Source organism: Bombus terrestris, chromosome 17 (assembly GCF_910591885.1).
Source record: "Bombus terrestris chromosome 17, iyBomTerr1.2, whole genome shotgun sequence".
Classification (NCBI taxonomy): Eukaryota; Metazoa; Arthropoda; class Insecta; order Hymenoptera; family Apidae; genus Bombus; species Bombus terrestris.
Genome location: NC_063285.1, coordinates 2,348,773 through 2,360,828, shown reverse-complemented (window position 1 = coordinate 2,360,828; position 12,056 = coordinate 2,348,773). Strand labels below are relative to the sequence as shown.

Here is a 12,056-nt window from a genome sequence, read left to right as displayed (position 1 = left end):
ACTTGGGCGTAATTGTTAATAAAAGTTCCGGGATCAATAATCTGTGGGCTTATTATTCCTTGTTTTCCTAATTGAATATTTCGTCGATTTGGAAATGTAAGTCAGAGAGTGAGCTTTCTAGAGCTATGACTTTTATTAAGGTGATCTCGTTTTTGTTAAGCGTTTTAAGTTCGTTTGTTACACCTGTGTCTACTTGTTTCAGTCGCTGGATGACGTCGTTATTTAAAATTCGTTTAATCAAAGCTGTCTGGTTGGCTACTATGGTTTTTAGGCTGTTACCTTCTTCAAAGAGTTTGTCTATATTTTTGTTGATTATATCTAGATCGTTCGCGGCTAGGGTTCCAAAAAGAGTTTTACTAATAGATCCGATAGCGTCTACTAGTCCTCGTCTACTTCTGAGATGAATGTGAGCTAAGGATCGTAATTCGATGCTAAGTGTTCTGACGTTATTTAGTTTTGCTTGTAAAGAGCGTATTTCTGGTAATATGTTACAGTCCTTTCGTGTCTCGCAATGATTCCTAACTTCGGTTACTCCCTTTTCAATATATCTTACTTGTTCCAATACAGCACTAACATCTAGTCCTATAATAACATTTATGTATTCGCTATAAAGATATGCTTTGGATATTTTCTCATGAAATATACCATTATTGTCAATAGGGGTTATTGTTAATCCGTTAAGGGTGGTAAAGCCGACGGCAAGGGTGATCGTCCTGAAAAATAAGGTTTTATTCTGTTACCGTGGATTTTCTTAACTCGATCTCTAATGAGAATCTCATAATACGGTGTCTTGACTGATTTAATAACGTAGGGTCCTAACCATTCGTCGTCCAATTTATCCGACTTATGATCGTTGTGAAGGAGTATACGATCTCCTTCCTTAAATAAGGTTTGAGTTCTAATGATTTTCCTTGTCTGATCTCTCATGTACCTCTTTCTACTTTGTTCAAGAGTGTTCTTCGCTATCATTCTATATTTTTGCAATTGTTTTTGCCATAGTGCAAACATTTCTTCGTAGGTGTAATTGGAAGTTCGGGATACGGAAGACGGGAGGTTGGCTTTTCTTCCAAATGTTAGTTCGAAGGGTGAAAATCCAGTTGCATCGTGTATCGCGGTATTATACCCTAGGCAAATAAAGTCTAATACCTGATCTCATTCTTTATTAGAATCGTGTAGGCTCGTGCGAATCATGTCTTTTACTGTGGCGTGTGTTCGTTCTAAGGATCCGTTAGATTGAGGATGAAAACTAGTGGTCTTTATATGTTTGATTTTAAATGCTTCCTCGAATTTTTCCATTAGTTGGCTAATAAAGTTTTGTCCCTGGTCTGTTAGCATCGTTTTGGGTGCTGAGAAGATGTAAATGTAGTGGTGTAGTAGTGCATCGATAATCGATTCGGTTCGTTGTGTTTTCAGTGGTACTAAAACGAGATATTTCGTTAGGTCATCGTGAATCGAAAGAATGTATTGATTTCCACGTGTGGTTTTGGGCATCGGACCAATTAGATCTATGGCTATCTTTTCGTTTGGTTCTACTGGTGTCTGAGGAATTACGGGTTGTTCCTTGGGTCTGATTCTAACTAGCTTTTGTCGTTGACAAGCTTCGCAATTTTTTATAAAATCTTCTATCCTTTCCATGAGGCGTGGGATTTTGAATTGGTCTTTGATTTTACTATATGTCTTTTGAATACCCAAGTGTCCACTAATGTCGTTATGGTTTTCGCGTATAATGTCTAGAGCTTGTTCGTCAGTTATGGTTTGTATTGGTTCGTATGCAAAAGTTATTTCTTCAATTTGGTCATTAATAAACATGAGTGTTACTTTGATCCTAGCTTTTTCGGTTTCGGTAAAACTATTGTCTCCTATCCCAATTTTCTTGTGTTTCTTGGTTAGTTCAAAAATTTTTCGAATCCAAGTATCTTTGTCGAATGGACCTAATGTTTCTCTATTTAATTGATAGAAGGTGTGATCGTTTGGCGTGATTTTAAGTCGTCTCGGGGGTGTCGCGTCTTCTGACCATGCGTTAAAGTGTTCTACAATATTTTCGGAGTTTGCAGGTGTGTCTGGGACTGATTTGTCGGTAATTTGGTAAATTTTTCTGGAAAGTGCGTCGGCTGCTGTGTTCTCTTTACCTTTGCAATACTGAATATCGTACTCGTATTCTTCGAGTTTAAGTCTCCATCTAATCAAACGCGAGGAAGGGTCTTTGCAATTTTTGAGCCAAGTGAGTGCTTGGTGATCGGTTCGAATAACGAATCGTCTTCCTAACAGGTATTGCCTGAGTCTCTTAACTGCCCATACGATAACTAATAATTCCTTTTCTGTGGTAGAATAATTTTTCTCTGGGGGGTTGAGTGTCCGTGATATGTAACAACAAGGATGTCCGTCTTGTGATAAGATTGCGCCTATTCCTTCATTGGAAGCGTCTGTGGTGAGTGTGAATGTTTTCGTGTAGTCTGGGTATGCTAAAACTGGGGCTGAGCATAGCTTTTCTTTTAGTGTGTCAAAGCTTGTCTGTTGCGTTTCTGTCCATCTAAAAGGATTGTCTTTCTTTGTGAGATCTGTTAATGGTTTGGCGAGTTTGGAAAAGTTTTTAATGAATTTTCTGTAGTATCCAGCTAATCCGAGAAATGAATTTACGTCTGTTGGTGTTTTGGGAATCTTAATGTCTTTAACTGCGGAGATCTTTTTAGGATTTGGCTTTATGCCCTCGTGTGTTATGACATGTCCTAAGTATTCTAATTCAGGTTTTAGAAACTCGCATTTATCGAGTTGGATTTTTAGTCCTAACTCTTTTAATCTTTGCAATACTATAGCAAGGTTTTCATTGTGTTGTTGAATTGTACTACCGAATATTATTATGTCGTCAAGGTATACAAAGCAATATTTGTTCAATAATCCTCGTAACGCGGTATCCATCATGCGTTGGAAGGTGGCTGGGGCGTTTTTTAAACCGAATGGCATGCGATTATAGTGAAAGTGTCCCTGAGGTGTGCTAAAGGCTGTATATTTCTTTGAGTCGGGGTCCATAGGTATTTGATGGAATCCCGAAGATAAATCTAGAGCAGAGAAGAATTTGGCGTTGCCTAATTGTGATAGAATGTCGTCGATTGTCGGTAGTGGGTAGGCGTCTTGATCGGTAAGTTCATTTAATTTTCGAAAGTCGATAACTATACGCCATTTCTGTTTGCCTGCTGCGTCTGATTTCTTGGGTACTACCCATACTGGACTGTTGTAAGGAGAATCTGATTCTTCAATGATATTTTTATCTAACATTTTTTTCATTTGTTTTTCAATTTCTGCTTTATGGGCTTCGGGAGGTCGGTACGATTTGGTATTGACGATTTTGTTTTCGCGTAGGGTAATAGTGTGTTTTGTTAGGTTAGTACAAGGTAGGGTATCGGATTCTAGGTCAAACACGTCTATGTAATGTAGGAGGATCTTTTCGATAGGAATACGAAGTTTGTCTTCAATATGGTCTAGTCTAATTATTTGTTTCATTTTAGCAATTTTATCGAGATCGTGTTCATAAGAAAGATCATTAGTGATTATAGTTGGTTGCTCACCAGTATTGCAGAAACATACTCTCGTCGGAACTTTATCCAGATAAATTGTTTCGATTTTGGTTTGCCCTGGGAGAATGGTTTTCGGCGCCTGGAAAAATATTTCGTTCCCGTTTAATTGTACTGATTCGTTGTTAATTCGATATGAGTAGTTAGAGAGCATAGGTAAACCAATTATTCCGTCTTCTATTAAAGGAAAATCGTCTGGCACAACGTGAAATGTGTTCATGATGTTAAAGAATTGAAAGTCTACTGTTTCGTCAGTTTGGTATTTGTCATTGCCCATGTAAAATGTTTTAGCTACTGTCTTTTTAGGTTTAAATATGGCACTTGATCTTTTAACTAAATTTATTCCTGCACCGGTATCGATTAAATATCGTTTGATTTCTGTTCCCGATCGAACTCCAATGGATAGAAGTTTTCCTGTTGTTGCGTGTACTCGTACGACGTCTCTCGAGGTTCTGGTAGCGCTGTTTCCTCTTCTCGTCCCGCATTCTCCATGTTTATATTGTAGCTGCGCGGTGGCGGAAGATTTCGCTGGCTGGCCGGTTGAAAATTTCGGCAGTAATTTGCGGTATGTCCTATTTGGTTGCACTTAAAACACTTCATTCTTCCTCCGTTGTTTATTTGAGTGCTTGTCGGCAGGCGATTGAGCGTAGTCATCGGACCGCTCCTAAGTGGGGGTTTGCGTTGTGACGATGCATTCCCTCGGGCGAATGAGTGAGCTCTTATTTGCTGCCTGCACTGATTTCCGCGGTTTCGCTCAATTTCTCCGATTAATAGTTCTGCTTCGAACGCGGCATCTTGTGCTTCTTGTAAGGTGCGCGGTTTCATGCTTGATGTTCTGATTTCTATCTCAGGTTTTAAATTTAGTATGAACGTTTTGGTTGCGCGTTCGTTCTCTAGGTCTATCGCGACTGCTCGTCGAATAGGATCGCGAATTTCGTGTTGCAATGCGTATATAAGTTCATTAAGACCTTGTCGAAATCTTTTGACGTATCCGTGTACTGATTCGTTGAAACTTTGCCGAGTTCTTTGTAATTTATCGCGCGCACCGTTTGAAGTTACGCTAATCGATACGAACTTCCTCAGATTTTCGAATAAGGCGCCGTACGTCTCGATAACCGAATGTCTAATGCCTCTTTCGGCTTCGCCGACAATGCGTTTGGTTAGAATTAATTTCAATAAAGCACGCTTTTCCTTACATTCCGATCTAGCTTCGCTTACCCGCTTGATGAATCCCTCCACTCCAATGTCATCTTGACCGTTGAGGACTGGGATGAACTCGATGCTGGTTTTCGCGTCGAACATATGTCGTTCGTACGAGGCTGATTCTTCTTCCTCATCCTCGGAGTTCGCTGGGTCGGAGGTTTCTGGAGTTTCTTTGATCCGAACGCGTTCTTCCGGAGATTTCACTATACGGGTGTTCCGAGTAGTGCTTCTGCTGGCAGAACTAGTATCGTCTGTCATAATTGAGTTGATCTCAGACGTATCTACGGAGGATTGTACTCCTAGCTTGAGTTCGGCCACAGTCTTCCCTATTAATTCCATTTCCTTGATCCGTTGAGTGCTTTCATCGCGGATTAGTTTATACAAATCATTTATAACTGCCTTATGTTCTTCGTGCTGGCGCTGCATCATATCCAAAATTGCCCGCAGGTTTGGATCACCGCTAGTCGAAGCGACAGGTGTAACTTTCTTATCGTCCCTTTTGTCCATTTCAGAGTAATAGATCGTCGGAGTCTGACGTTATCGAATGCAATCGATCGATCCTTTTAGAGGAAATGGTTCTACTTACTAATAAAACCGTTTTTCGTAGTCCAAGTTGCTTGATACACCTTTGGTCGGATGTCCCGTAGGCCAAAACCGTAATCTTGTTTTATCCAACGTTGATGTATCCTGGCAGGATCGCCAAAATGTCACGTAAAATGAGAAAGAAATTTAAAGGAGAGAAGAAAACTTTATTTTTTCCTCGTTTATACACTTCTGAACTCTAGCCGTGCCCGTTCGAGACTGAGGCTCTTACAATATTTTTTACTTTCGGTGACATCTGTTTCTTCTTTTGTTTTTCATCCTTCATCATCCCCACCACCCTGCAGGCGCACGCGACCGCTGCCACGCTTCCAGAACATTCGGTGGAAGGACCGTTAGGACACAGATGAACCCTCAGGCACTCCGGCAATATACATTGTCGCCAAGGTCGCCATGTGTAATGTTCAAGTATCGGCTGTCTGGAGAATGTTTAGAAGTGGTCGCCTAAGGTGACATCAGGGCAAAAGAGTTTGGGGTTACAAGATCAAGGTTTTCGAAAACATTATATGATCTTTGAAACGGAGTTCGGGATTTCGAGTGGCCGTTCGTTTATGCCTTGGATAGCACCTATCCGTTCTTTGAGAAATTTCGAATTACCTATCCTCCTCGAGCTGTAAATCTGATGATTCAGAGGTCAGGGAGAAACCCCAGGGAAAACCCCCGGTCCGGAAGGCACGATGCATGGACGAGACCCAACGGCTGATGGGGGAAATCAGCGACATACTAGGACAGTCACCAACAGAGCGTCGTACCGTGCGGGTGAAATACTTCACTCTCAACAAGATCTTACAACTGCTGTGTTCAAAAGATCAAACTTTACTTTTATGCAACAACATTACTTTTACTTTTATACACTAACAATCGATCTATTAAACCTCCTCCACCTTGAGTATTAAGTCATTCAAGGTACGCGATATCGACCAATCGGTTGGGCTTGGCCGGTCGCTCTTTAGTTGATAATTCGCAACAGACAGTATGCAAGATAACATCATAGATACAGATTTTCAGAATGTTGTCTCAAAATTTTCACATTATCTTAAAACTTGAGAATGAAATGACAAGTATGGATATAATATTTCGATATGATTACAATAATAAAGCACTTCAATGAGGTTGAAAGAAGCGATAACTTTTTTTTTGACGTGGAGGAAATCCGCACGGACACCCGAGTACCTGCGTCACCCTATAAGTCAGGGGGCCCCGGCCCCGTCCAACCAAACGTCCCAGTTTGGAAGGACGGCCTCGAGGACCCTTAGCCCCGGCGCGCCTGTTCTCATGCCGAGCCTAGCACGCCATCTGTCGAGCAGGGCCCGTCGAGCCCGACCCTCAACGTCGGCGCCCACCGGATCGACCTCGTCCGACAGACCCCGAGTGTGAAGGTAAATCTCGCGACACCTCAGTGCCTGCAGTTCGAAAGGGGGGAACCCGGCGAGCACCGCCGCTGCTGCCGCAAAAATGGTGTGGAAGCCCCTCACTACCCTGATGGCCGCCGTCCTCTGCAACCTCCTGACCTTCAGAAGACTGCGGCGGCTGGCTATCAGGTCCTCTGCCCAGATTGGAGCTCCATAGAGGAGCCTCGATCGCACCACGCCGGCGTACAGCCGGCGCACTCCGATGCCGGGCTAGCTGAACATGTACTGTAGAGATGCGTCGACATCTGGTAATCATTTTACCCGAAGAATAGGGTCTGCGTGTGGCGAGCCACAGGACAGAAACCGTTAGAATTGTCGTTTACACGCGTTTACTGTCGCGTGCCGCTATAACTATTTCTTTTAAGGAGAGCTATAGAATTACTCCATACCTTTGTTAGGTAAAAACGTTCATCCCTTGACCGCGGTTACGTTCGGCGACTGGTTATCGCCTCGAGCCCAAGTTCACTATCATAAATCCCGAACAAACACAGTCGGATTGAATGACGACAATTGCTTAATTACGGCTATGGTAGAATCTAGATTAAAGTGTTAAGGGACTTTCCCAAAATTCTAAAGGGAAGGCTCCGGTGTCCTTTCATCATCGACATATATATTATTATTTAAATATGTAGTATTATTTAAGTATGTGTCAAATTTGATATTTCATCTTACCAATAATGGCACTAAAATCTCCATTTCTGTATGTCTCCTACTAAGGTCTGCGTGGGCTGCATGTAATTCGAAAAGAATCAGGCCTCGAATTCGATTTTCAGCTGAAACAAAAAGCTCAAATTATACGTACTATTACTATCCGTACCAAGTGGATGAGATACAATGAAATCGTAAAGTAAAGCATGACGTAAGTAAGCGTACTAATTGATCTGATTCAGGTAGGATCGTGCTCATTGCGCACATACATACGTAGGCAACTGTATGAATTTTTGAAATTGCCGATTTTTATAATCTTATGTAATTGACGATTTTTAAGAAAGCATACTAGTTATATTTGAAATAAAAATTGAGTTAAAATTAAAGATAATGTTTTTTCGTTGCAGCTTTGCTTTCTGATAAATTTGTAAAAGTTTATCAATTGCATGTTTATTGTTTTCTCTTATATATACCTATCATGTATAGCTATAAATGATATGCAGTGATATTTGTACCTACCATATCAAATTGCAAAGAAGAAATATTAGTAGTAATAACATAATATTAATATATCTTCTATACAAGGATTATTGGTAATTATTTACGAACGTGGATGAACTTATCGATTTCACTGACCTTGAAATATGTCATCAAGATCAACGTTTTGAGCAATTTTTCCCTATATACATGTCGAGTTATCATTAGGGTTAGGGGCGTGTAACGAATCTTCATTTGGATTAGACATGGTTGTTACGCAATAGAAAAGATATTTACTAGTACAAATATGATTATTACAGAATTTGACAAGTAACCGTGGTAATTATATATTCGAAATGCTAATGGCAATGATCTTAGGCCCAATAACGAATCCACGGTCAACGGGGTAGCCAATGTGCTTTTTTCCAAAGTCCAAGTCGAACTGAACTCACTGGTCCACAATTCAAGTGTAACTCAACTTACTTATCTACAAGTAGATCTGCCCAATGTCGGGTGACCCGACGCTGGAGAATTTGAAGGCTGATAATACAAGGGAAATAAGGAATATGAGGCGTTGGATCGACACCAACGCCGAAATGAAAAGGGAACGTCGTGACAGGAGAATGGTGCCCACCCAGATGACTCTTAAGGAACAAGAGTGAATACACCGCGCTGGCTTGTCGGCAGCCGTTCAAACCAAGGTCGGCCAGTCGGCAAAAGGGAAAGGAATATCGCCGTTGAAAGAAAGAACAACGACTAATAGGAGAAATCCGAGGCAAGAGAAGCTATCATATGCTGAGGCATGTGGTAGGAACAGACAAAATGCCGAAAGCGAGGGTGAATGGACGGCGATCGACAGGCGAAGAGGGATTAGGAGTGTAGCTGGTAAGACCGATGAGGAGGCACTGAGAAATAAAAGTGGTAAGGATGAAAGAAGGGATATAGTAGCAAGGGGAAAGAGCGAAGCGATCCTGGTTAAAGTTGGCCAGGACGCTAACTGGTTAGATTCTTACAGAGAGGTAGTGGGAGCGAAAGATGTACTTGTTAAGAGCATGATACATTTACACTATACATGTGAATGTGTGTGTAAGCGTCAGAGGGCGTCCAGACCTTAGTTGGGACAAAAGACAATAGTCAATCGTTAGAAGTATCTGGAAGAGTCGGTTGACAACAAGCGTACGTGCCAGTAGGATTACGTCTTTAGAGTGTAAGATATATGTATAACTGTTGTGTGCTAAATAAAGGAACTTATTTGTATTTCCGAATTCCTCCTATATCTTTACATGGTAGTAGAGCGTGGTTCATAGTTTTGCAAGTTATTTAGTGCGTGGTTTTCAATCTTGAAAGTTAGTTCGAGTGAGTTTTCAGTAAGGGAAGAAACCTTCAAAGGTTACAAAGAGGAAAGATATACTTCGAGCACGTAGGAACGCTTGAGTAAGAGATAAGGAATCATTTATCGGAATCATGATCGGAAATCATGATACCTATATTCGATCGTGAGGATTACGGTATGTGGAAGCAAAGAATAACGATGTTTCTCAGGTATAAAGAATGCGAGATTGTCACAACTAGGGTGAAGACCGAAACCGACAGTGAAGACTGGGACAAAAAGGATCTGAAGGCAATAAATATAATTTACAGTGCCATCACAAATAGACAATTGGAATATATTAGAGAAGAAAAAACGGCGTATGAGATAGTGAAAAAGTTCAATGAAATGTACTTGAAAGAGTCGACGGCACTACAGATCGTATGCAGAAGGAGATTGGAAAAGATAAGACTTGACAACTACAGTGATTCAGCATCGTTCTTTAGCGATTTCGAAAAATTAATAAACGAATTAAAATGTGCGGGTGCACAAGTGAGTGAGAGGGAAAAATTAAATTATATGCTGAATACGTTACCCGAAGAATACAGCTACATAACGGATATAATAGATGCATTGAAAGAAGAAAATCAAACGGTAGCGTATGTAAAAAATAAAATTGAAATAGCGGAGAAGAAAAATAAGTCCAATCGAGGAGAAATGCAATCCAACGCCTTTTCTGCAAAAAAGGAAGGATGCTTCAGATGTGGAAGTGTAGGACACTTTGCGAGAGAGTGTCAAAATGGCGTCCAAGCGAGAAGCAGTAACAGTTTTTGGCGTGGGTCAACACGTGGTCGCAGCAGAGGAAGAGGAAACAAAGGCAATACGAGCAGGGGATGTGAAAATTTCCATCGTCAATCAACAACCGGCACGAGCGAGCATGGTAACTCAAAAACAGGCACATGGATAGTGTCACGGTGGTCCCGGGAATACAGCGATAGGATAATCATATCTCATATACCTTAGCCATCGAAACAATAACTAAGCAGTAATAGGATGCTAATGTAATCGGCATCCAGCGATAACCCCTCCACAGGAACCAAACCCTTGATATAAAAACCCTCCCAAGTCAATACTCGACATTCTATTCTATTCTGTTATAACATTCTGTATCGTTACTCTGTCAGTTGCTAATAAATTTTGTAATAACGATCATAATTGAAATACGAGTCTCTCGCCTCTCGTGCGGAACGTGAAGTAATCTCGAATCGACATGCCAATAGCAACAGCGCTCGCAGCACACAGCAGTGAGGTGAACGAGATAAGTGCTAATGAAATAATGTGGCAATTAGGTAGCGGTTGTACAGATCACATAATTAATAATGTCAATTATTTTGATAAATCTATCGACCTTAAAGAACCGGTAAATATATATGTAGGCGATAATAGATCGATAAAGGCAACAAAAGTAGGGAATGTTATAAGCTATTTTGAAGCATTTGGAAAGCAAAATAAAATAAATATGAATAATGTTTTTTATGCGAAAGAAATGTCCGCAAACTTGATTAGTTTAGGCAAGTTAACAGATGATAAGAACACGGTTATTTCAAAAGGAAATATTGCAAAAGTAATAGAAGAGTACAATAAACTTACAGCGGTAGCGGTTAAAGAAAATGGAACATATAGAATGAAAAGTATATTGAAAGGGAAGGAGCACTTAGCAAACAGTGCCGAACGTATGAGTAAAAAGGAAAGATGGCATAGGATAGGATGCTAGGACACGTAAATTTTAAATATTTAAATATTTTGGGTAAGGAGCAGCTAGTGACTGGTATACCGAATGAATTTGAAAAGGAATTTTTGAAATGTAGGGTGTGCTTAGAAAGTAAAATGCATAATTTACCATTCAAAAATAATCGAACCAAGGCTAGGGAGATAATGGAAATTATTCATACGGACGTGTGCGGTCCCTTTAAGACTACCGGATTCAATGAAGAGAAATATTTCATCTTATTTATCGATGATTATAGTAAAATAGCTAGAATTTATTGTATAAAATCAAAAGATGAGGTCTTTGATTGTTTCGTACAGCTTGTAAATGAAGCCGAGAATTTAACGAGCAAGAGGTTAAAAATATTGAGATGCAATAATGGAGAAGAACATTTAAATAATCGAATTTATAAATTTGCTAGAGATAAAGGTATCAGAATAAATAATTGCCCAACCTACATACATGAATTAAACGGGACAGCGGAAAGGTATAATAGAACAGTGATAGACATGGCACGTTGCTTGTTAGCGGAAGCGAAAGTATATAAAAGGTACTGGCCGAAAATAGTTTGTACAGCGGTATACTTGAAAAATCGAATACTGGTAAATACTATAGAGAGAAAGATACCTTTTGAAATATTCTTCGGGAGAAAACCAAGTGTTGAAAATCTACATCTATATGGAAGTAAAGTTTTTGTAAGAAGATCAGAACAAAAAAGAGTTTTGTGGCGGCGCACGAGCACGGAACTTTTCAACGGCTTCGCGACACAAAGCGCTATATCTTCAAAGCGTAAGGCCGACGCGCCTAATGTGTCATCGATATTCCTATGGTTCTTCCGCCGAATGTTTGGAAGAATGCACGCGCGGCAACCGCCGCGGTACATCTAATAAACGCGTGTGTAGTAGGGATATCGAAGGGCAACTAAGAAAAGAATCCGTTCGGTTTCGAACAAGGAGTCATTCTGCCTCCAGCCGCGAAGTGCGAAAGGTTCAGTATCATAGCGACGCAAACACAAGCCGAGACACGCGATTATAAACTCTCGATGGTTAATCGTTAAGTGTGAATCGTAT

At 40.5% G+C, this 12,056-nt stretch overlaps 1 protein-coding gene across 1 annotated transcript in view; it reads right to left on the bottom strand.

Moving 5' to 3' along the window:
• Positions 1–7,263: 7,263 nt before the first annotated feature.
• Positions 7,264–12,056, bottom strand: part of LOC125386768 — a 60,323-nt gene continuing 55,530 nt past the window's right edge. The window contains exon 9 of the mRNA XM_048413896.1: positions 7,264–7,557. Coding sequence (XP_048269853.1) covers positions 7,448–7,557 — 110 coding nt within the window. The 3' untranslated portion in view covers positions 7,264–7,447. The remainder of the gene's footprint in view (positions 7,558–12,056) is intronic.